We start from the raw sequence: 26,263 nt of genomic DNA on the forward strand, positions 1-26,263 counted from the left end.
ATGAGTTTGAACAAATCCTGAACAATATACATTGTAGCATCCTATTTTTTTGAAATTATCGGACTACATTTCCATCAAATACCATATTAGATTTTTAAAAAAATAAACATGTTTAAGATTAGAATCATGTAAATAAATTTCTTCTTACTGTCCATGCTGCGAAAATATAAGTTTTACTATCACCATAAATTCCTGGAGCCACCTGTGTAAATTGGCACACAAATTAAAATAATGAGTATAAACTAAAACTCATTTTATATATGTAAAATTAAAATGATTATAAGACCAAATTAAAACTCACATGCCATCCGAAAGTGATTTTGTTACTAGTATCTACAGGTCCATTTCGAACCCACAAATAAGAAAAACTTATTTGATCATTTTCCCTAACATCTGGATTATAAATGCTATTAGTTCCACTTACTTTGTAATAAGGACCAAAGAATGGGATGAGATAAACTTCTCCAAGCTACAAAATTTAGAAGATTCAAATAATTATTCAAATTGGAAGGTTAGATGGTTAATATAGAAACAAATTAACATTTTCAATTTTGTTATACAAGAAAAAACTTACATGGACACCAGGAATATTTTGAAGCAAGACATGATTATTGGATAATAATTTGCTTTGAATGAGGTTATCTTTTGTTGTTCTTCTGATAGGAAGAGTTCATCTTGAACATTCATCTTTCTCAAGTCCAAATATAAGTTTAGTAGAAGAGTTCTTCCGACTTGTCTTTTCAAATGAGTTTTGAAAACTGAGTTTTCTCTATTATAAAATAAAGTGTTAGATATATTTTTAATTTTTTTAACTTTATCACCAAATTAAAATTTGTCTTCATGTGTAACTTACATTTTAGTCTCTAAAATTACTTTTAAAAAAATTATATATATTATTTTTAAAGTTTTGAAACCAAATTGTATCAAAAATTTGAACACCGAGGAATTCCAATTTCACATCAAAGTTAACACTTAAATAAAACAAAAACAATATAATCAGAAAAAAAAAAATTGAGAATGTTCAAAATAGCATACCTGTTGTAACTTATGATTCCTTAACAAAGGATGATCAAATACTGGTTGTTTATAAATATCAATACAATCAACGATATATCCATATTTTATCTATAAAATAAAAAACAATACAACATATATGAAGTTTTTTTATCGGAGCAAATAACAACGTCAAATTCAACTAAAGAAAGAAAATCACTAATGAAATATATGGAAAATATAAATTACTTGAATACTCTTGAGAGGAGATTTGTTAATGTGAGTTTCAATTCTCTTTCCAACTCCAAATCTTTTTGGAGCGTGTGCTGAATGCCATGAACTCTATAACTATCATGGATATTCACTAAACATAAAACAAAGAACAATATATGGATCATTTCTTCTATCAAAAATATAATGAGTGATGGTGGAGAAACTGGTGGAATTGTCTATTTTTATAGTAATACAACAAGATAAATAATAAATATGAAATGGGATAAATAAAGTAAAAAATAAGAAAAATAAATAAGATATAATCAACATTCATGCATAAAAAAATTGGTATACTTTAACTAAAATTTATAAAAATATAAATTTATATAAATTGCATATAATCAACAAGATAAAAAAATTTATAAAAAAATATAAATTTTCAAAATTTGAAAGAAAAAAAATGAATGTTTTTATTTTTTTTTTCATACTTTAACTATACAAGAAAGAATAAAAAAACAAAAATGAATAAATATATATAAAAGTAAACAATTCAAATTCATTTAGTGTTAGTTAAACCTTCATAAAAGTAATTTTAATCAGAAATTAATAATAAGCAAATTGTATTATAATATAAATAGATGTAAATCTTACTATATAAGTTATGGGTTAAAGTCTATCCTAATTAGACTTACTTATTAGACATATTGTTTCACTTGTTATCGAACCATCCATTAATATTTTATAAGATTAAATTATACTTAAAATCTATTTCTTATCATTAGGAAGATTTATTGGCGAAATGATTTAATTTTTTTTATTGTCTTTTTAAGTTTCTTTTATAATTTTTTTTTCTTCAATTATGTGTTTTATAATATATTTGGATAAGATATTTTAAGGACAATTAACTTTTTTTAGAATTTAAAATGTTTCGTGAGAAAATAGTATTTTCAATTAGAATATTTGAAAGAAATTAAAATTTTAGGATTTCGTTGGACTACTTAAAATTAATGACTTTCAAATTATATTTAAAATTCTTTATATCCTCAAAAATTCAAACTATTATTAAATAATTTATTTCAGTTGTTATTAAATGTAAAACATATTCAAATATTAAATTATTGTTAATAGTCAAAATATATTAATATTAGATATAAATTATTGATATATATTAAAATATATCAAACATCAATTTATCCAGGCAATTCAAATGCAATCATTCAATATTCATCAAGAAAACTTCAATCATTCTAAGTTTCAAAAGAGACTAAATGCAAAACAAAGTTTGATAATAAAATACTAATTTCAATATAACTTCAAAGTTTGATAAGTGTCAAAACAAAGTTTTTAAAAAAGAAAACCTAACTATATGTTTTTTAAAGTTCCTAAATATCAAAACCTATGATAATCATCAGAATTATCACTATCTTCGTCTTGCACAGCTGTTGTCTGGGAAGGAGGCTGTTGAGGTGGACATGGCTGCTGGGATGATGATGGGGCGGTATGTCCTTGTTGAGGTACCTATGTCCTAACCAGATTTTCCATATTTTCAAATTTGGCTAGAAGTGAATCATAAGCGTCTTTACTGACAACATTGTTGGGGTCAAATGTGGTAGAGGTATATGGTTGATGTCTGAATATTCCTCCTTTTTCAGCACTATAATGACAGGCAAGTTGTCCTACCTCATACAGTCGTTCTTTCTTTTTTCCCCCGACAGTATCAACCCAACATTGAGTCCTGATCATTTCTCCATTTGCATCTACTCTACCATCAAGATCAGATCCCCCCTCTGGTCTCGTTTGTGTCAATCTCGCAAAAAAATCTTCTTGTTAAATAAGATAGAAAATGTTAGTAACATGAATTTGAAAGTGTGAGAAAAGAGTACGAAATTGAATGTTGTTAAAAAGTTTATTACAATGGTTTTGCGAGACCTCTCATCAACATGTTCGTCAATCCCGTTGCAAGTATAAGTTTGTGTAAAGACCTCATCAACATGAACAACCCGTTCAAGCTCTGTTGCATGTAATATTTTAAAACACATGAATGACACATATATTTAATTTAATTTAGTATTTTAATATGATTTAATATATTTAAATATATTAAATCATATTTTATATTATTATTCTTTTTCTTTTTTTTTTCATTATTACTACTTTTATTTAAATTAATTTTATTTTTTTAGTATAACTATTATAATAATAGAAATTATATTTTAATAATTATTAAGATAAAAAGTAAATTAAATAATATTAAAATTTTAAATTAAATTAGATTATTGTTAAATTTAAATCTAAAAATAAAATTTAAAAAAAATTATGAATAGGATTTGAAATCCATCGATTTTAAAATTTGTTAAATGAGTGTAGTTTTGAAGGTATACAGGAGAAAAATTAAAAGAATATATATTTATTAAAATTTAAATTTAAATTTTTCAAAAAGTTGAAAGTGCAAAATCAAATATTCTGAAGTAAAATTCTTTAAGAATAATTCTTTTTAATTTTTACAAATTAAATATATTTTTAATTAAGAACGAAATTGATATTTTATTGAAATTTGAAGGTGTAAAAGGAAAGAGTTGGAGGTACATAATGATACACCATATAAAAACTCAAACTAAGGCCGAATTAGTACCATGGGCCTAACAGAACTAACCCGCTTCCTTGGTCTTTATAAAGACAACCGAGAACTAGAATTTTCACCCAACCTCAAATTAGGGTTTTCTTCTATCTGTATGAAAGACTGCGTCACCTTCTTCACTGCAACACTACTCTTTTTCCCAAACTCAACTTTTATTTTCTTTAAAATTTTTCCCTCAAATTATATTATGTTAAAGGTTTTTTTTTATATCTTATTTGAGTAAAATTTTGTTCTCGAATATATATTTTAGGTTGTATTGGTGTTAACATTTGAATGTGCATGGTGATTTGGAGATGGAAGTGATGATTTTTTCCCCAGGTGATCGACGCTGAACAAACTGTGCGATTTTTCTCTTTTGAGAAACCAAGCCAAATAAATCTGATCCATCTCCCTTTACATATATTTGCTTATGAGTTTTTTTTTGTCTGCACAAGTATTTTATTAAGATTTTAAACACTTCATTTGATTTGGGAAATTTGGGGTTTTCTGTATAGTTTCATTGTTTCAGTTTTAATCTTTGAGTATCGAGCAAGTAGAGATTAATGGGATTCAACAAGGATGAAATGTGTCTTTTTTTTTATATTTATGATTTTATTCTATATTTTAACCTGAAAAAAATTGTTTCATTGAAAATTTTTGTTCTAGATGTATTCTTCGATGCTAATTTTGATCACATTACAATCACAAGGTTCTGAAAATATTTTGCAGTATTTGTTCCTTGTTTTATTTTTCTGTACTGAAAATTGATCCAATTTATCCTTTTGACACTAAGTAATTACAAGTAACAAAAATATAACTTTTATTTTTCAGTACTGAAAATTGATGAATTTGTCAAATTTCAAAATTTTAAGGATAGAATCATAAAATTGTACATGACAAATTTGAAAATTTTAAAAATTTAATTAAGAAATTGATCAATCTATAGTTATACTAATAATTCTGAAGATTTTTAAAATATACAGAGGACAGAGATGTTTAGGAAATAAAAAATAAAAATTATGAGGATAACAGAAATAATTGATATTTATTTAACTCTTAAATGGCTGGAAGGAAGTAGCATATGGGTGAACTGAAAACAAGTTTCGTTTTTTTTTTAATTTATCTTAAAAAATTATATTTATTAATATTTACAAATTGATATAAATTATTTAATCAATTGTTTTGTCTAAAACATATAATTTAGTTATTTATATCATTTTTTTACTTTGTTTTATTTGTTATGTAAATTTGTTCTTCTTATTGTAATTTATTAACAAATTATTATATTTCATTTAAACTTTTGTATGTTTAGAATATTTTTTGGTTTTTTATTATAAATTTATGAGATTATATTTAAAAAGTAGTATTATACATTATTTATCGAAACCGGTTCAATTACAGTTAAATCATTAAACCTTAGATGAATATTTGACTCATTTATAAAGGATTATTATCTTGCAGATAAATTATATGTTGAATGAAATTTATAATTATGTTCATCAAGGATTTCCTATACTGCTACTAAACCTTCAGGTTTAACCCAATTTCAATCAAATCACATTATCTGGATACGCCTTGCAGTATAATAACATTGAAGTGATTAAAGACATTAAAGTTACATAATAACTTGTAGTGCCTTCCTTGTATATGCATTGTTAGAATTTCGTCAACATCTCTTCGCATCAGAAATTGAATGTCAGAACAGAAAACCAGTAAAAAAATATTGTCTGCTAAACATCTAAATACTCTTCTAAAATCATCCATATAATGATAGCAGACATCTGCAAAAGCTTCAAATTATTGTTGTTACACAAGGTTAGCTTTCCTATTTCCGGTAAAATAATGTTCTTTCTCTTCCTTCTTTCAATCAATAACAAACTATCATCTGAAGAAGGATAAAGAGCAAAGAAAAACCTTAAATATACCGTAACCAGTATACCAAAGCATTATTTTATGAAAGAATCTAGTATTTCATTGCAATAAGTGATACAATCAGAAAGGACTTTCTTATACTTCAGTCTCCATTGGACAGCTAATTTCCACCTTTCCATGGACCTTCTTGCTTTTCTAGATAATATTACGCCAGTGAAACTATGTGCACCTTTCATATCATGTGCATCTAAGAAGGCATAGATCTCATCCCTGGAAGACATAGGTTTTGTGATCTCCATGAAAGTGAAAAAATCTTGGCTACTGTGCATTGCATTCAAGAGCAAGGTGTCTTCATCAATAGATGTCGGCAGATTCTTTAACACAGTCGCACAAGTTTTGGACAGCCATTTCGTGATGAAAATTTCATTGTCTGCTGACAGTTGGGAACCAGAATACACAAGATGTCCGACAGACTTCCTTTTGTTTTGAGGGGTTGCCCACAACCGCAATGCAGCAAGTAGTGCAAATGAAGGCTTCCCATTATGATGGATATAGAGTGATTCCATAGACCATGAAGTGGAAAAATATATAGCTGGTTCCAAAGGGATAAAAACCTTGTCATTTGGATTTTCTTGCAGGAGAAAGCCGTAGTGTTCAAGAAGCTCCAAATTTGTGTAAGTTCCATAGCATAATAGAACCTGGTAAAGATAAAGTAATTAGTAATTCTTTATTTACTAAACAATGGAACGTAGAGAGTGAAAACAGATATGGTACTAGTGACCACTTGAAAATATTCAAATGGAAGTAGGATTAGAAAATATCAGTCCCTGCAAAATTAATAATTTACAGGAGACAAGCAAGTAACTTTGTTTATAGAATTTTAGTTCCAGGTAAGATTTATGATAAATTACATTTATATTTATTGAGAAAATACATTAGTAACTTTCACACTCTGAATTGGATATGTAAACCAAACAGAAGCTACGTTTACTGCTCCATATCCTAAATATAATCCTATCTTGAGAAGAGCCTTATGCATTGCATAATACTACTGAATACGAACATCCACCCGTAGTTTGCCTGAGCTTAAAGCCACATAGCCGAGTAATTTTGTTCTCATCATTTTAAAAGCTGTAGTTCTAAAGGCTGCGTAAAAAATCCAGTGTACAGTTTGTCCAATCCTAATCTTTTATTCAATTAACTTAGACATAAGACAATAGCAATTTCTTAGAAATCCAATCACAGTTATAACTGATAAGGGTTTCTAGACTTAGATTGTGTGGTGAACACTTAACATGTATAGAGAGTTGAGTTGAAGTGCAGCATGATACCACTAAATATCTCCAATAAGGGTTGGCACAGTTGGTAGGATGATACTTTGTGAAGGAAAAGGACTTATATCCTGTTCCAACAAGTGATCCTTTATTTACGGGTAATTTCTAAGTACAATGGTAAGTTTGTGCCAAGAGTTATGGCAGGCCTAACCTTGAAATAAGGCAGCCTCCACTAAATTTCTTCACCATGAAATGGTACCACCAAGCATCATTGATTCAAAGCAGTATCCTAATCAAATAGATACAAACATAACATCTATGACTACAAACTATATTCAAGTCAAGGACAAATAGTCCAAACAGGACAAAGAAAATGGACTCAAGAGCCTAAAATGCAATCAATCAAATGAAATTTTAATTCATGTTTTCTCACATCTAGAAACTTTAACTGATATTTTAATTCAAATTAGTAACTAAAATTTCCAGAAATAGTTAAATACCTGATCGCCTTTCTTGTAATGTGCTCTAGCATAGAAGCAATATGCATTAACATCTTCCTCAAACCCACCATCAGTTAATCTTTGAGAATGAGAATCAAACTGTTCTGCATCTACCATTATATTCTTGCCTCCATTTAATAAGTTTGGATCGTGAATGGAAGAGTTTGATGGAAAATGTTCTAAACCCTCAATGTCAGATGACTCCTCTCCAGGTGCATCATAATTAAACAAGTCACCCACAGGACATAAACATCCGGCTTCATCCCATGGTATATGCAATGTTCGAGAAGATATCTACATTTTTCAAAGTTCACATGTGACCAAGTCATAGAGTGAGTGATGATTTACATGAAGGCAGAAACTATTTTATCAACCAAAAAAAAAGTAATCAATATTCAATACAGTTAGCTTGTTTTTCTTATCGAGGAAATAGTTAAGTAGCACAACTTAAAACAGATTAGTGAAAATAAGTCTGTCACAGTAGCATGGATGTAAGTACATGTTAAGGCAAGAAAGTGTTTGTTGATAAATAAACATCCAAAATTAAAGATGTTTTCAGTCCATCCAAAATTGAATATTTATAAATATACTACTCTTAGCATGCATATATCTCCTCTCAAAAGCCTGGTTTCTAACTGACTAACCGTTGCAGCAGCCCAAAGCCAAGCCTTTAATGTCAAAAACTGGGGCCTAAACATGAGATCTTCCATCAAAGCAAGAGCTTCTTTCCACTCCGATTTGGCCTTCAGTATAGCTTTTTCGGTGACCCACACAGCTTCATCCACCTAATAATCACTTCATAAGTTAATTCTTATACAAAGTATCAATGATAAGCTATCATAAGCCAAGATACTATAATCTAACCTAACAAGATAAACGAAAATGTCAAACAGAAACTGAACTTGCAGAGCACGCTTCTCAAATTCACCAAACATCGCTAGTATGTCATATGTGTGTGGCAAATGCATGAGGTAAGGATGCCATCTTGAAGTCTTCCCTTTACCCATTTCATACAACAAGCAAACGATCAATACCTGCATTATAGACAAGTGCAGAAGTATGTGAGATTCAGTTACAACCAAGAATACACAAGACAACAATACAACAACAATGAGGATGAAGCCATGTCCAAATAGGTGTTCAGAGCCAAGTTCAACAATGCACCAATAATTTTAACAAAAACTATTTACCTTCGTTCAATAACCAAAACAAGATGATAAAGACTTATTATGGTTTTAGCACATTGTTACAAATTAAATTACAGGAACAGCATAAACAAAACAAGCAACAAAACTATTACACTCAGTAACACATACACTGCTAAGAAAGAAACCTGAGCTGAGGAGAGACAAGAGTGTCTACTGACAACAAAACAGAGCTTTTCATCTTCCATAACACTCTCTCTTGTCATTAAAGCAGATTTTGGAACTCTGAGAACGATTTCCCCCTTCTTAAGGTCTCTCACAGCACCCAAACCTCTCCTGCAACATTATCCAAACAATACACAAAAAAAATGGGTAAAACTTTGATACCAGGAACAAGTCAAAAGCATCAACCTCTACATTATTATTATTATAGAGTCGGATTAATTACCAAAGAAAATACACATCAAGAGTAAGAGGGCAATAATCAACATGTAACAAAAAGTCATTGGTACGATAAATCGAATGCAAAGTTTAGATTAACTATGACGCACATGCACGATAATTAGGGTATATAAGAAGGATATGCGAGTACCCGCCAGAGTGAGGAAAATGAGCGACACATAAAGAAGAACCCAAACATGAGGAAAGACAGTATTGAGGTTGATTGGTGGGTGCTGATGAGTCTGATATTCCAAGTTGTGCTGCCCATGTTAAGAAGCTTTCAAGGTTTTGTTGTTCCTGCTCCATCTGCTGCTGATCACCTTAACCTAGTTCCTTCCGAACCCAGCAAAGTTAACCTGGTTCTTTTGGTTTCATCTTGAGTTTTTTTTTTTTTTTCTGAGCTCTCTTCATCATTAGAAAACAAATGTGTTTTTTCAATTTATACAATTTTTTTATTCAAATGTACCTAAATCCAATCCTCGTGTCCAAAATTTACTTTTTGTCAACCTGGTTTGAGTAATCTTCAATAATTTTCTTTCAATTTGCACTTTGACCTATTTCATGAAGCCTTCTCACAAATTGAGTCTTAGCATATGCATCTAAGATCATAAATAACAAATCTAATGCAATTAAAGGGCTTAAACCATAAACTAAGTTACATTAAATCATATATTTAAAACTATTTATTTTTAAAATAAAATATTTTAATAATAATTTATATTTGTTGATTATTTATAAGTAATATCTAATATCAGTGACAAAATTTAAAACGTTAATTATAAATTAAGACATTTAATTTATTTTATATTTTAGTTAAAAATCCTGAAAATTAAGGATGAGAATATGGATCAGATTATCTTGTTTTAGTCAACTCCATATTAGTAAGTCCATAAAAACCAGATCAGGTTTATCTCTCATAAAAACAATACAAGTTAATTTTTCTGACTCATTCCATAACATTTGGTTTACGGGTCTTGGAACATACCCATATAAGAATGGTTTATTTTGTAATTTTGAATTAAAAAACATAATACGTTGTGTCCAAACTTTTAGAAAAAAAAAAATCATTCCAAACCATTAAATGTTTCTTATTAAATGTTGCGACTATTAAATGTTTCTTATTGATATAGAAAAATATAATCATTATAAACGTTTAATACATTATTTAAAAATAATAAATTTATATTTTCAAATTTTCACAATAATAAAATATACTTTAAACCTAAGATCATTATAAATAAAATAAATTTGTATAATACTCTCGTCAAAAAATATATTCACAAAATAACTTTAACAATACTATTTCTAAGACAACAAAATAAACATTAATAATTATTTAAATTCAAAATAGTACTATTAAACTATATTTTAATATTTCCAATATTCTCCTGATTAACACATTATGTAAATTTAAGTGATAATTTCTTCACGTAATAATTTTGGATATTCCAATAATAATTTTGTTGTGAAAACATAATAGTGTAAAAGAATTTTATACATTGTATTCATTTTTATTAAGTGTAAAATATATTCATGAAAAAATCAATATAGTCATCCATTTTTCTAATTATTTACTCTACGAGCACACATAATATTAAAGGTAATTTTAGGAATATATTAAAAAATTACAAAATAGGTTAAAGAGGCTATAAAATGAGAGTTTATATTAGAAATAATAAGGTTCAAAAGGTTAATTTCTTATTTAATGACTTATTAATCTTATAACTATTTAATTAACTTTTCAATGGAGGAAATTCGTTATTCTAACTACCAAAAACTAGTTACAACAAAATCTCATAACATTTTCTCCTCCATAGCTTCAGACTTGTCCTCAAGGTTAGAAGTGAGGGTATTTTTGCTTTAAATAAAAAAAAATATTCCTAAGTTACATCCTCTAGTAAGCTATGCTTCTACTTCACCATCACCTTTGTCATAGCTTAGCTCCTTTTCTTGACTATCATGCGATCTAAAATAGTTTTTGGTTCCTTAATGAGAGGATCTCCTTCAACCAAGCTTAAAAGACTTGTAGAAGTTTGTTGAGACTTTGGCAAGCGTACCAAATCGCTCAAGTAGTAATACCGGTAAGACCGGATATCGTTTCCCAAGAGACTCGGTCACTACTTTACAATCGTATAATTGCTAACTAATTTAAGCTAAAGAATGATTCCATTTTAGTGTGGAATTTTGCAATGAAACTAAAAGTCATGCATAAATAAAGGTTTGAACTACTTGGGGCCAAAACACGTGAAAATGAGATGATTAACGAATATGTGGAATGAATATGTTGGAGAATGATTTCAAATTATACAATCATATGCAAATGCACACAATCACTCTTCTTCATTAACTTGTTCTTGTCAACTAGCTAAGTTACTTAAATCCAATCCCTTGGTGAGAAAGCCTAGGTTCACTTGTAAAATCCCAATCCCTTGGCAANCCAACAAGTTCACCCGCATTAAGAAAAGAAGTTTAAGACAACCAAATGTTCTAACTCTATCCCTAGACACTGTTTCCTTTAGGTGCTTATGTTCATTTCAAGGTTCACAAAATATTTCCCAATACTAAGCAAACCCAAACATCATGTCATGGTTGATCAAGTCATAACAAGCTTTAAGCATAGAAATAAACACTAACAAGTAATGAGAAAAGCATATTTTCATTTAGAACAAGTGCATGTACAAAAAGTTTGTATAGTTTACATCATTCCCCAACATAAAAGAACTTAGTTCTCCATAGTCATGGAGAGCTTGAGCTTACCATGGAAGAAAATGGGGTAGAAGGAGACCCAAGGAGAAGGAAAGGAGAGCTCCCACAGTCCAAAACCAGCTTCAAGAGGTGTCAAACGATGCTTCAGAGCTTCAGCCGCCAAGAAGTTTTAACCCTCGAAGAATGTGAGCCTTTTATAGGTCAAGGGTGTCAAGTCAGCAAAAAGTCACGCCCAGCGCCCTTTTTGGGGCACCCAAGCGCCAAAAATTGAGAAAAAGTGCGAGCTGAAGGGCGCCCAACGCCCTTTTGGGGCGCCCGGGCGCCACATTTTGGCTGGAACAGCATCGTCACCGCTCAAGCGGTAGCCCAGCGGCAGCATCCCAGAATTCACCTTTTAGGCTATTTTTCTTGTTTTCTTTGGGTTCCAGTGTCTTCATTTGATGCACAGACTTCTTCCAAATACTTTAAGCCTATAAAACCAGGGATTAGTGATCAAACTATTCCATTAAAGTTAAAAGTGTAACCACTTTCTAAACTAAGAGAAAACTAGGATTTACAAGGTAAAAGGTAAAGGAAAAGTTGATATTTTCTCTTAATTCATTACTGAAATCATGGTAAAATATGTCCTTATCAAAGTTACTCCATCACCCATCTGCTTCTTCAATTGTAAGACATGGAACACATCATGTATGTTTGAACTAGAAGGAAGCTTTATCTCGTAGGCCACAACCTCAATGCTTCAACACCTTAAGTGGGCCACAAAACTTGGGTGATAGTTTCACGTTGCTTCTAGCAGCTACTGAAATTTGTTTGTAAGGATGCAACTGTATTTATACCATATCCCCAATGTTGAATTGTTCGTCTAATCTATTTCTATCAATCATTTGTTTCATTCTATCCTAGGCTATTTTCATGTGAAACTTGATGAGTTTCAACATCTCCTCCCTTTTGACTAAGCTCCTATCTACTAACTAAACTTTAGAAGCTCCTGCTAAGTAAGGTAGACCCACAAGAGGGACTTGTCCATATACTACCTCATAAGGAGTAGCTTGAATGAAGCTATGAAAGGTGCTATTATACCATCATTTCGTTAAGGGAAACCACTTAAACCAATAAGAAGGGGAGTATGCACACATACACCTTAAATATGTTTCCAAACATTTATTAACAATCTCTGTTTGCCCATCTGTTTGTGGGTGGTAGGCAGTGGAAAGTTGAATCTAAACCCCCTGGACAACTATAAGATCTTGTCAAAATTGACTAATGAAGATAGAGTCTTTATCGCTAGTGATAGAGTCTGGAAATCCATGCAGCTTAAAAATATGATCAAGGAATAATTGAGCAACATCAATAGTATAATAAGGATGATAAAGAGCCATAAAATGAGATGCCTTACTCAACTTATCTACCACCACAAATATTACCTACTTACAAAAGGAATTAAGTAAGCCCTCCACAAAATCCATGGTGATATACTACCAAGCCCAATCTAGAATAGACAATGGTTGTAATAAACTCAAAGAAGTCTTACTCTCATATTTGCACTTCTGACATACCCACATTTTTTAACAAAACTCCTAACATCATTGTTCATTATTACTTGTATTTAAATAATACATGATCAATGCAAATCAAGATTGGATATCATTTTCTATCTTGCATGACTTATAAATTTTGAAGATAAAGTCATGGAAGGAGAGCACAACTTCTTTAACAAAGTTGTGGAAGGATAACATGACTTCTTTAACCATTAACACTGAAGTCGTCAACCCAAAGTACGATTTTAATTCAATTACTTTTAGATAAAAGTCGTCAAGTCATGACACAACTTAATTGCAAATTAATTTTAGGTTGAAATTGCCAACACCAAACACGACTTAACTAATATTTAAGTAGAAGTCTCCCACTGCAAGTATGACTTTAGTTCAATAAGTTTTTAATAAAAATCGCTTAACCCTATGGCAACTTTAGTTTTATTTTTGACTGAAGTCACGTAACTGAATTGCTTTAAGCTTAATCATGTCTGATTAATTAAATTTAATGTTCACATAAATTGTCTTTAACCAATACGACTTCAATATTGTTAAAGAAGTCGTGTTCTCTTTCCACGACTTATCCTTCTACGACTTTATCTTTAAAAGTTAGAAATTGTATATGTATTTCACAACTTCTTCAAAACGAAATTGTACCAACAAGAAACAACCTAATCTTTACGATAATTATTTTTAAACCAAACTTAGATTCATAATTGTGAAACTAAATTAATTCAAATTTATAAAAAGAACTTTAATAACCTAATTTATGTTACCAAGTCAAACCATATCAATTACTTGTTCTGTGATTAATTGAAGCGGAACACATCTCCAATGAGGAAGTGATACCAACCTCGCATGTACCAACAATTTAACGGTGCAAAAATACCAACCAATTTAGAAGATAAGAAAATATCTTATATCCATGACCTACCAAACATATCCCCACACTGATTCTTTATTCCTACGAATGCCAATTTTGGTACGACTCATCCCTTTTTTAAATACAAACAATACAAAGATTTTAGGCATGAGAGAGAAAAATCCAAATAAAAGATTAAAAAATTTAATTTACCGAACAAGAGAGTTTCAACCCTTGAATACCCTATCAAAATAACTAACACTCTCACTCCTATAAACTAATCATTCATCACTTTCCACATTTAATTAATCTAATCATGTTTACCAATCTAACCAACCTCGAGTCTTAATTCTCAACACTATAACCCCTTTTTCCCATTAAATAATAGGTAATGAGATCTGAGTCAAAAACGTTTCCCACTATCATATAGAATTAGGTCCATTAATTAATTCCAAAAACCTTAAAGTACCCAAATGTTTGTGATTTAATTTGACCTACCAATGAAGTTTCGGTAAATAGCAGTGACAAGTGTCCGTGGATCTGCGTCAAGACAAGTAAACTCAAAAACAGTGAAATAGTGTTCCAGTGCATGAGATCCAAACAATGTGCAAATTGCGTACGTGTCAAATTTTATTGGAACGAACGTGTGTGTCCCATCCCTATTCATTTGTTCCACTTTTCCACTGTGTAGGGTATAATGCAAACCGACAAAGGCCCACTGGGCCCCATGCAGCCCATTTAAGGGTAAAAAAGAGCAAAAACTCTATAATTGGCAACCCGGTAGGGCCCACGCTCTCACCACCAAACCAATCCGCAAACCCGTGAAATAAGTGTATCACCTGGTGGAGTCAATAGGAGAGCGCCACGTGTAAGTCAACCACATCACCGTTTTGAACACCGCTTTGTGGCACACGATAAGGTTATCTTTCTCTGATTGGATGATTGCATCCACGTGGATTTCACTTTTCTCGCGCACTTTTCGTACCTGCCGTCATTCCTGGGTCGTATCCGAATCACTTTTTCTACCCGGGTCGGGTCTATATACAAGTGAAAACTCTAAGTCCTTATTACAAAAATAAATTAATACAGAAAAATTAATAAAACTACTATCACAAAATTAAAATCAATGTAAAAATTAAATTATAATAAACTAGGTAAAAAAATGTGAAAATAATTTATTTTGTATCATTTGTTGTGATTGTATTATAAAAATATTCTTAATCTTTTGTGACTCATTTGGTAGACTATTTAGATTATGGAAATTAAAAAAATTAAATTCTAAAAAATATTACAATATTGTAACATCTTCCTATAAATATAAAGTTGAAACTAGTATTAACTAATATAAATAAAGTAAAACTTATTAGACGATCGAACATAAAATATATAATGATTTAAAATATTTACAAATGATTTGCAATGAAAAAATAATTTTACAATTCAATGCATAATAATTTCATAATATTGTAATTATTTTTTTTTTGTATACATAACTTTTACCTTTTTTCAATAATTTTAATTCTAAAAAATATTTATGTAAAAAATCATATATGTTAGATTTGAAAATATGGACATGATTATACCATACTCATCTTATTAATGACCGTAATGTGTTCGTCGCCTTTATTAAAAATACTAATCTTACCCACATCGAAAATTTTACTCGAAATTATTTGGAAGGTTAATTTTCTTGTCATCGATAATAATTTTAAACACATAAACCAAAATAGAATTTTGATTTTAAAGCATAATATAATTAAATAACATTGTACAATATTATCATAAATAAATTTAATCTACCTAGAAAAGCAGCACAATAAAGTATATGTTTAACTAAAATTATTTTTTTAAAAATATTTCTTCTTCAATAAATTTAAATAGAACATAAATATATAAAATCAAATTATGTGGAAAAATTGTGCTATCCTTATATATATATATATATATATATATATATATATATATATATATATATATATATATATATATATATATATATATATATATTTTCACGGATTTTTTAATTTTATCCTTTAAATAAATATTTTTTAAATAAAAATAATTATTTTATCCGTTTTACATTTGAAGTGATGATTTTTTTCTTAAATTTAACCTTTTCTTTTCATTTGATTACTTTTTTAAACTTATCTATTTTATTAAAAAATAAATAAAAATTATTTACAAAAAAATTTTAATTATATAATTATAATAATAATAACAACAACAACAAAATTTTATTATTATTTATTATTATAAAAATGTAATGTGTTTTAAGTAGTATATAGAGAATAGGACACATTTGAATTTCTCCATTTCGAAATATTGTGAAACATAATAAAATTTAACTCGTATATGTAATTTATATAAATTTGTAATAATTTCTTAAAATAAGAAGAGTTATTTAAAAAATTTGAACATCTGTTACAATTATATTTATTTATTAAAATTAAATCATTACATCAATGAAAATTAAATTTTGTTTAATATATTAACTAAAATGGTTTTATATTTATTACAATCATATTCATTTATTAGCATTAAAATTATTGAATTTAATAAACCAATTACATTTAATAAATAATTAATACTATATTAATAACATTGAGTAAATGTCTTGGCAATGAGTTTTTAATTGTAATGGTAATTTTTTATCTAAATAAAGAGAAAAATTAAGAGCTATGCATGGGAAGTGTATTTTCCTACATAAGAGAGAACCATGTGATAATGCAATATGTGTTTTTTTTTGCCACCTAATATCTAATAATTCAATGAAATTTAATTATTTTAATATACTATAATGTATTAACGGTACTTTCACAAATAATAAATTAATGAAAATAATTATTTTCATTATTATTTAATTTTTTTCTATTTTTATAAGTTTCATGATGTTTTCGTATTATTTTATGCATTATAGAGTAAATGTAATTACTTACTTTTAATTTTATTTCACATTAACTGTTTAGATGAAATAAATGGTTTCCGTAATTCTTAATTTTCTTTCATTTTCACTAATATATATATATATATATATATATATATATATATATTATTAATTATTTTATAATATTTAGTTAACAATGAACCAGTAAAAGATGAGCTTCTAATTTTTGAGGATGTTATTTTACTAAGGAATTTTTCATTTATAATTTAATATTTTGACATTTTCACATCCCCTATTTTATTATAAAAACAAAAAAAATGTTTCAAGTAGAAGATATATAAACAACTCTTGTTAAAGAACCCAGTGAGTAAATTCATTGTTAAGTAAAATAAACCTTGAATATTGTAGTTATTGAATTTATTTATATAATAAATCACATACTCAATGAAATATGAAAATTTATTTTTTCTTTAACAATTGAAATGACTTATTTGTTTTCTTAATTTAGAGGAAAGCATCAATTTTTTATCATCTATAAAAATACTATTCCATTTTTGTCTCCACCCTATTTTTTTTTTACTTATTTTACTTTTTAAACTGCACACTATAATTAATATGATTAATTTTCTATATGTGAAAACTGTATGGTTAATAAATGTAATTTAATTTCCTATTGAATATTTTTCCGACATTTCTTTATGAAATATTTATTTTTACCAAGAAGAATAAAAGCTGACTCCAAAAGCAAAATGCGGGTATGGAGCCGGGAACCCGACCCATTATAAATGTGAGTAGCTAACGTTGAATTGAGACACAGAAGGCTCCAAAGAACAAACTCTTGTAACAAGAGGCGTGTGAGACTCAGAACCAGAAGTTCTGATGTATCACACAAGAGGGTGGTCTCAAATGCCGTAAGAGAAATTAGCAAAAGGGGCACATTTTTTTTTCCTTTTTCTTTTTAAAAGAGGAAGAAACAAAAAGACGAGAAAAAAATAGTATTAAGGTCTGGAAGAGTGGAGAGAGTTTGGTGGGTCATATCATGTGGTGAGTATAAGAAATTGCTCTTTAGTGGCCGTTGTTAGTTTTTGCTTCTTCCATGATGTTGATGCCTTCAACCATTTTTCCAATTAATGGGAACCTCTCCTGAGTGGGTCACAGCAGCACCACCCAGCACAGGTGTTTGTGTGTATCTGCACTTTTTTTTTTTTTTTATCTTTTCATTCATGCTCTTTCTCTAAGAGGTTGGATTTTCGTGTAGGTTAGTAAGTATAGTACGTAGGTAGATAATATGCTTGACCAACTTCATAATTTAGTGCTGTTTTGGTGCTGGAATGAATGAATGTATGGATGGATGAAAAGTCGTAGCAAACACTGTTTGTTGGCTAGTATTTTCTCTGGTGACAGTTGCAACTCTTTTTTTACTTCCGGGGGGTGTGGGGAGGGGGGTGTTGTTTGGATTTGGATCTTCATTAGGTGTGTTTTTGTAATCTTGTTGTATCTGACCAAAAGGGTTTTTCTTGTTTTGTTTTGTTTTATTATTTTTTGTCTTGTTTTAGGTTGATATCACTGTGATGCTGAATAAGATGTTTGTTTTTTTGTTCAGTCACAGATATCTTTGGTAGAACAAGTTTTGCAGCTGCTGGAATTGGTTTCTGAGACTTGCATGGGAATAGCGGCAGTTGTTTTGCGTGATTTGCCGGTGTCTTCAATTTAGTGGTTCGCTGAAGGATTAATATTTGAGAAATAGGAAATCAAGGAGGAAAGAACAAGCTCCACAAGCAAGTTTCAAGAACACAATTGTTTAGTCATGTCTGTGACATTACTATGGGTTGCTTCCTTCCCTGGTTTGGAGGTTTCGCGTTCCACCGGATTATTTGATTCTATCCAACATGTGAAGTTCTTGGATTCTTCCAAGGTTATGTCTCAGGATTATGGGTCGATTAGAGCGAAGGATAGGGAGAGGAGATGGAGATTTTACTCTTTGAGTACAGACATGAAGTATACATGTGTTGGACGGTCTGGCATAGAACGTGCTAGCAACTTCCCTATGGTAGCGAATGTGCTTGCAAACCCAGCAGCTGGAGAAGTGGCTGTTTCGTCAGAGCAGAAGGTCTATGATGTGGTGTTGAAGCAGGCATCTTTGGTTAAGAGGAAGTTTGGCTCTAAGGGTGAAATTGACGCAAGACCAGATATTGCTCTGCCTGGGAATTTGAGCTTGTTGAGTGAAGCATATGATCGTTGTGGAGAAATTTGTGCAGAATACGCTAAAACGTTTTACCTGGGTTAGCTTTCTCTTATCTTTCCTTCATGTGAGGATGTCAACCTCAGATTTCATTTGGGTTTGTGGCATGGTTTGAGTCCAATTTACATGGGCTTTTGTCTTTGCAGGAACTCTCCTAATGACTCCCGAAAGGCAAAGAGCTATTTGGGCAATATATGGTGAGTGATCATGCTTATTTGGTTAGGATTTCTTTCTCTTACAGTATAGTTGGAATCACCTCAAGCAAATACTTTAGGAAGACTTTTCACAAACTGTTCTTGAATTGAGACATGTTCTAACAACAGAATTTTTTGCTTTTAGAATGCACTAAGATGGTTTATTGTTACTCAGTTTGGATCCAAATTCCATATCTAATTGCAGTATTTAACTCAGAAGTTAAAAGCGCAAGAAACAAAGTTTTGGTCACTAGAAAGCTTGTTGACTAATTATATACTTGATAAAATCTTTTTGGAACTTTCAGGGTAGTTTATGTTTGAAACAAGAACTAGTAGACTTGTTTCGCTCTAGGTCTTCAGGCTTGAAAATCTGGTTTTTCGATTAACATTTAATCTGATTTAAAAACGTAAGTGTTTGAATTAGTCCTAAAAAATTGAAAACATCTGTCTATGTTCCTTCTAAACTTCAAAGGAACCCGTGACAATGTACATTCCTTGGTGAAACTAAATCATTGCGTGAAAATGTATCTGACCAAATATGTAAATGAGAACTTAATCCTCTTATGTGCACTATAAATTGACAAACCTTTAAAGTGAGCAATCAATAATGAAGCTTTCACCTTCAGATGATAAAACTGCAACAGCACTGCTGTCTTACCTAATCTCTGACTGAAAATGCTTAAATTGTTAGACATTTGCAGCTGTTGAAATCTATGTTCATTTTGATAACCAAAATTTGAAGGACATGGGTAAACTGTGGCAGCTCTCATGGACTCCTTAGTGAATAAAATTTGCTTGTGCTTTATCTTGTAGTGTATTATATATCTTTTGTCACATGATCGTGCAAGACTGTAAGGCGAACTACTCAATTGCCTTATATTGATCCCTGTTTTTCAGTGTGGTGCAGGAGAACAGATGAACTTGTTGACGGCCCTAATGCTTCACAAATTACACCAAGTGCTTTGGATAGGTGGGAATCAAGACTGGAAGAACTTTTTCAAGGTCGTCCATTTGATATGCTCGATGCTGCTTTATCTGATACAGTTGCCAGATTTCCTGTTGATATCCAGGTACGGATCCATTTCCTTAATCATTTAAGATATTTGCGGGAAATTCATTGCTAATCTATGCACAGACATAGGTTGTGTAATATGAATTGTGTGTTTTAAAACAATTGGAGTTTTGGAGGTGATTATTATCTTTTGTATTATTTTTACATACTTTCCTTAATTTATTTAGTCTTTGATGAGATCGACCTCTGCTTGATTTGAACTCTTTCATTAGTTCACTCATAAAATCTACGTTTTACCTTCCAATGCATGCTTTTAAGGGGAACAAACTGGCAAATATGCACTTTGTCCAAAATTTTCTTGCTGTATTGTCCGAATCAGAGTTCTGAACTGCTCACGATACTAATCTCTTTGTTTCTTAAATTCATTTCTATACTACATTTAAATCTCTGAGTCCTTGGAGAAAAATCACATATAGCGGTTGCTCATTTTGAAATGCTGTTTAAATTTTTCTGAGAATATCACTGCTTGTCTTTGCTGTAAACATCTTGTAAACCGCCAAGGTATTTCATGTGCCCCTCACATGACTTTTGTGAAACCATTAATCATGTGGCATTACTTACAATAAACTTGAGTTTAATATATTCATCTTCATTTTTAGAGGACATATTTTTCAACTCTTTTATTCACGTCCATGCAGCCATTTAAAGATATGATAGAAGGAATGAGAACGGATCTTAAGAAGTCGAGATACAAAAACTTTGATGAACTATATCTTTACTGTTACTATGTTGCTGGGACAGTCGGTATAATGAGTGTTCCAATCATGGGCATTTCTCCATATTCACAAGCCACAACTGAGAGTGTTTACAATGCTGCCTTGGCCCTAGGAATTGCAAATCAGTTAACCAACATACTAAGAGATGTTGGAGAGGAGTAAGTCCGTAAATATTCATGTTTATTCAAGTCTCTAGAAAGATTATGAAGAAAATACTTGTAGAATCAAGATTGTGAAGTTTACTTCTCGTACTGTAACCATTTTGGTATTGTCCATCATACAATTATATGTCAATGCCTAACTTGAGTTTTGATGATTATGAGATGCATATCACCTTATTGATACACATGATAGCTGGACTTTACCGTCTCAAAAAGTTAAAATAAAAGCATGAGATGTATACTAGATGCAGTATTTTGTATAAATGTTCAATATCAGCAAGGCTTTCTGTTGCTTCTTGTTCTGGACTAGTCAAAACTTGTGTAGGAGTTTCTTTTATTGGTAACTCACTGTAAGCCATTCATGCTATGTCTGGTTTGAGTTTCAGGTTGTTTTTATTCTTTCTCCGGTCCATAAAACTTGAATATGCTTCTGTGTGATTTGTTAGGATTTACTACTCTGTGGTGTCTAACCTGAAGGTAGAGAAAAAAAAAAAAGGTGGCTGAAAAATGAAAAATTATTGTGGAACTAATACCAAAATATGCTTCTAGGATACCATGTTAGTTTATTCTGATACTGATTTCAGGAATGAATCTGCATCTTAATTTGGTTAAACCCTTTTCATTTTCAACAGTGCCAGCAGAGGAAGAGTGTATCTACCTCAAGATGAGTTGGCTCAAGCAGGGCTTTCAGATGATGACATATTTGCTGGTAAGGTGACAGACAAGTGGAGGAACTTCATGAAGAGCCAAATAAAAAGGGCTAGAATGTTCTTTGATGAGGCAGAAAAGGGAGTGACGGAGCTTAATGAAGCTAGCAGATGGCCGGTATGAAATTCCAATATTTATCATTTTATAAAACCTTTTCTGTGCCTGAGATTTTAAGAATAGTCATCAATGCATCCTTGAAGTATTTTCCTCTCTCCTAAATGCTCCGTAAAGTAATTTAAGTATTAGAAATCAAGATTCATAGTCTGCAAAATTTGAAAAACCCTTCAAAATGGTCCTTGGAGGATATATTATAATATGTTAACACAGGAGGAATCAAAGTGATGGATATTCCATACTCAGGGAATCATTTCAGTACTTTTATTATTTAGGGACTACTTAGTGATATTTGAAAGATCAAATTGTTGGTTTATTCAAATTTTAAAGTGGACACATGCAAAACCTTTTCAGAATCAATGGGGTGGGCCTGTGGAAGCTTGACGAAACATTTTCTTGGTCAAAATATTTCTTTAACAATGATAGTCACACAAACAAATTTAAAAATCTGAACTTTAATCCAAGAGATAAAGGTTTGCAGTCAGTGTCAACAAAGAAATATATTTATAATTGGTTATGCTCTTAGGTGTCTGCATACGAGTCTGTAGCGTGTTCTAATGGAGTGACGTCATTGTAACTACATTTTTCCAATATAGTAACAGTGTAAAGTTGATTGTGAACTAATAAATTTTTTAGGGCTACCCATGTGAGAATACACACACTCCTAGAAAGATTATGGCAATTCTAGAACCGAAATGGAAAAAGGTGAAGCCTTTCATGCATTATTTAACTAGTTTGACATGTGAACACAAAAGGGTTCTGTGGGATTTGTAGGTATGGGCGTCCTTGCTGTTGTATCGCCAGATTTTGGACGAGATTGAAGCTAATGATTACAACAATTTCACCAGGCGGGCTTATGTGAGCAAAGCCAAGAAGTTTCTTTCCTTGCCAGTTGCTTTTGCTAGATCTGTGGTTCCTCCATCAAAAATATTATCTCCTGTAATGAAAACCTAAATCCAATGCCATATAATGTTAGGTGGAAGAATGGATTTAGGAGAGCCACAGAAAATGCAAAAGCACAATTTGTATATAGTCAAATAAGGCATAATTTTAGTTACTATTGGATTTTGATATTCATGCGCCCCTTTTTATGAAAAAAGAAGTTTGGATTAATATGTTGTCCTCTTTTTTAATGATCCCTTTTTATGAAAAAGAAGTTTGTTTTAATATGTTGTCCTTTTTTTTATAGATCACTTTGATGCTAGTTATAAATTATTTTAACCGACCCACGTTTACTTTCTTTATTGTTAGTATTATAATTGGAATTTGGCTAAACTTTATTGGAAAGTTTTCAAATTGACATTTCCATTACAACCACATACTTTGAAGTGTTTCCATTAAATAATAACTTCATGAAAAAGCAACTTATGTTTTAGATGAAAAATAATTTAATTGGAATGTTTCTAATGATTGTAATTTGATTATAACAACCCGGCATAATGATATTTTCCAAGGCAAGCGAGTCAATAGCAGTAAGAAACTACAATTATAAATACCAGAAACATAAAATGTGATTCTCTTTATGCCAATCAAAATAATGACTATAATTTTTTATATAACTATTGTTACCATAAAAAGTAATTGCAAAAATATAAAAAAGTAGTATGTGAACACTTTCGATTTTATGTATAATAAATAAGTTATAAAATTATTTTAATTTCCAGTAATTATTTTAATTTTTTAATTAAAAACACTTGCAATTTTACATCATGTATAGTTTATTGTGGACCAGGAAACTAAAGAATTGATTAACCAACATAATAAAACAAAGGATAAGAGAGATAAAAAAGTGCTTACACAAAAATAATTAAAAGATATCTTTCATCTAAATCATCTTTCAAAGTCACACTCAATGTTATGTTGCCTGATAGAAATTGATAATTTTTTTTAAAAGATATACTTTCCATATATTACATGAAATTTGGAGTGTTATCCTATATCAAAAAGGCCTATTAGCTCAGTTGGTTAGAGCGTCGTGCTAATAACGCGAAGGTCGCAGGTTCGAGACCTGCATGGGCCATTTTTTATATTTTGTTTACCTTTTTCTGTTCCAGAACAGGAACTTAGCTTATTTTTCGTCAATTCCTTGTCACAACCAAAAACAGGATTCCCACTGTTTTGAGATTATTCAAAATGAGAAATAACACCACTTATTTTGCTGAAAATAGTGGAACTAAAACTGATTACTTATAAGCTAAAGTGAAAATAAACATGCTAATATGACAAGAATGTGAAGTTCAGATTATAATTCATGTGTTCATAAGATGACGTGGCAAAATAGAGGCCGTTGATTTAACGGGAGCGACGCGCAGATTCGATGTAGTCTTGAAGGGCTTTGACTTGCTCTTGAGAAGGGGGTGTTTGGTTGTTCTTGATGGATCTATGAACATCATAGGTTGTTGATGCAAAGAACAAAAGCCTGTAATGTAATGTTATGGTTTGCAAGTTTAAGCGCGTTTACAAGGAACTATTAAAACTGAAATTTATTAGAGAATTGAATGGAAGTAGAACAAATGCATACATACCCAGAAGCAAAAAGTATAATCTGGCTCGGGAAAACGTGTTTGCCGAAGATCCTCATCGTCCTGTTTATTGTGTGGCTAGCTGATCGACGCGCTTCTGGCTTCTGTCTCCAACCAAACACAGTGCAAATGATTATTTATTATTAGTTTTTGTTTGTGTCGGGTCAAGGACAAATATGGGGCAGTTTCTTACTGCACCCCATATTTTCCACCTGCACCCCAATGGCGGTGATGAAATGTTCATTGTATCCTTAATGTAAAAATAAATAAAAACATAAATTTTCTTCTCCTTCTCCACTTCGTCTCTTCCGTTTTCACTGCACAGCTTCAGGAACTGCCCTACAGAGACAAAGACTTGTCACACTTATACTAGTGGATATACTTATCACATTCTAGCAACATTATTAGATATTGCATTTTAGTTTTAGATCCTCTTAGTAATTTTTTGTCTGTATATCCTTATTTTATGTCTCGTGACATTTTTTCATTATTATCGTTCAAAGTATGTAATATATTTCTTGGGTCTACTAGATTTTTTTTTTTTGTTTATGTAAACAATAATAAAATACTTATTCCATTTTAATAGACTAACATAGGAGTGATCAATTAATGTATTAAGAATGCAATATATTATCCTTAATATCCAAACTTTTCCATTAAAAACAAAATTTACCAAAGGAAAATCAAATTATTTTGTATCAATTATAATCACTTTTATATATTTTTTGTATTTTTTATATTTATCATTTCTCTCCCAACCTAACAATATATGTGTATTTTTTTTTATTGTCCATTTACTTTGTCAATTTAATACAATAATCATAAAACTAATTAAATGATCACACCTATTAAATTAATTCATTTCGTGTATAAAATATATATACAAATACATTACAATATAACTACATGACATGTCAAATTTATTACACAAAATAAATGAATTTTTATTTATATCTTTTATTGTAAAAGGTCTAACACAATCTTGTTTAACCAAATCATCTGAACTTACAAAAATACTGTGTTGAATTCTTTCTTGTCTGACAACTTATCTATCATTCAAAATTGGAATTTTCAATTCAATAGTGTTTCATTTAAAAAAAAAATTATTTCATAAACTAAAATAAATTCACACTCTAGAATGTACAAAAAAAATTAAAAAAATTAAGTTTCAAATTGCATAGTATGAAACTAAAACAAAACAAAAAAAAACCGCAAATCATAAACTCACCTACAAAGCAATTGAAAGCCACTAGAAACAGCCGCGAATCGTTACCAACACCCATAAACCATAACCAATCACCGCCAAAAACCATCACAAATTGCACCATAACCTTCAAAACATACTGGATAAAAACCTCCAACAATCAGATGCCTAAAACTATTTCCAGAAGGGTACTTTTGGTATTTAAAAAGTATGGAAATTAATGTAATAAACATGGGATGCAAAAAGAAAATGCCCAAATCGAACATCCTTAAATATTGGACTTTGACATAA

At 30.3% G+C, this 26,263-nt stretch overlaps 2 protein-coding genes, 1 long non-coding RNA gene and 1 other non-coding gene across 8 annotated transcripts; 2 read left to right on the forward strand and 2 right to left on the reverse strand.

Moving 5' to 3' along the window:
* Positions 1 to 5,407: 5,407 nt before the first annotated feature.
* On the reverse strand, positions 5,408 to 9,480 carry LOC106763990 (histone-lysine N-methyltransferase setd3). The gene is made up of 6 exons (XM_014648181.2): positions 9,207 to 9,480; positions 8,803 to 8,950; positions 8,372 to 8,503; positions 8,114 to 8,254; positions 7,470 to 7,763; positions 5,408 to 6,393 (listed from the first exon to the last, which is right to left on the reverse strand). The coding sequence occupies exons 1-6, from the start codon at positions 9,359 to 9,361 to the stop codon at positions 5,770 to 5,772; spliced, it is 1,494 nt and encodes a 497-aa protein (XP_014503667.1). The 5' UTR covers positions 9,362 to 9,480; the 3' UTR covers positions 5,408 to 5,769.
* An 8,380-nt stretch (positions 9,481 to 17,860) lies between these two features.
* On the forward strand, positions 17,861 to 23,361 carry LOC106765025 (phytoene synthase 2, chloroplastic). Of its 5 annotated transcripts, none has more exons than XM_014649511.2 (7): positions 17,862 to 18,221; positions 18,643 to 19,321; positions 19,428 to 19,478; positions 20,373 to 20,545; positions 21,186 to 21,421; positions 22,057 to 22,249; positions 23,021 to 23,200. In XM_014649511.2, exons 2-7 carry the CDS (start codon positions 18,847 to 18,849, stop codon positions 23,198 to 23,200), a joined length of 1,308 nt encoding a protein of 435 aa, XP_014504997.1. In that variant the 5' UTR covers positions 17,862 to 18,221; positions 18,643 to 18,846. The 5 variants fall into 5 exon arrangements, with proteins under 5 accessions (XP_022637742.1, XP_014504997.1, XP_014504995.1 ...); XM_014649509.2 differs by having other exon boundaries at positions 17,862 to 18,215; XM_014649510.2 differs by having other exon boundaries at positions 17,862 to 18,083.
* An 831-nt stretch (positions 23,362 to 24,192) lies between these two features.
* TRNAI-AAU lies at positions 24,193 to 24,266 on the forward strand. The gene has a single exon. It is a non-coding gene; the product is annotated as a tRNA-Ile (tRNA).
* Positions 24,267 to 24,299: 33 nt separating this feature from the next.
* LOC106764521 lies at positions 24,300 to 25,051 on the reverse strand. Its single transcript, XR_001375926.2, has 2 exons — positions 24,772 to 25,051; positions 24,300 to 24,665 (listed from the first exon to the last, which is right to left on the reverse strand). It is a non-coding gene; the product is annotated as an uncharacterized LOC106764521 (long non-coding RNA).
* Positions 25,052 to 26,263: the final 1,212 nt, after the last annotated feature.

The sequence above is a fragment of the Vigna radiata genome, chromosome 6 (assembly GCF_000741045.1).
Source record: "Vigna radiata var. radiata cultivar VC1973A chromosome 6, Vradiata_ver6, whole genome shotgun sequence".
Classification (NCBI taxonomy): Eukaryota; Viridiplantae; Streptophyta; class Magnoliopsida; order Fabales; family Fabaceae; genus Vigna; species Vigna radiata.

What these genes read in the sequence shown, in the direction of transcription:
- LOC106765025 (XM_014649511.2), top strand. Translation starts at nt 18,847, where the DNA reads ATGTCTGTGACATTACTATGGGTTGCTTCCTTCCCTGGTTTGGAGGTT. An exon ending in GATTTCCTGTTGATATCCAG is followed by an intron (nt 20,546 to 21,185) that starts GTACGGATCCAT and finishes ACGTCCATGCAG; the next exon opens with CCATTTAAAGATATGATAGA. An exon ending in ATGAAGCTAGCAGATGGCCG is followed by an intron (nt 22,250 to 23,020) that starts GTATGAAATTCC and finishes TGGGATTTGTAG; the next exon opens with GTATGGGCGTCCTTGCTGTT.
- LOC106763990 (XM_014648181.2), bottom strand. Translation starts at nt 9,361, where the DNA reads ATGGAGCAGGAACAACAAAACCTTGAAAGCTTCTTAACATGGGCAGCA. An exon ending in CATTTTCCTCACTCTGGCGG is followed by an intron (nt 8,951 to 9,206) that starts GTACTCGCATAT and finishes ATAATGTTGCAG; the next exon opens with GAGAGGTTTGGGTGCTGTGA. An exon ending in CTTGTCTCTCCTCAGCTCAG is followed by an intron (nt 8,504 to 8,802) that starts GTTTCTTTCTTA and finishes TCTATAATGCAG; the next exon opens with GTATTGATCGTTTGCTTGTT.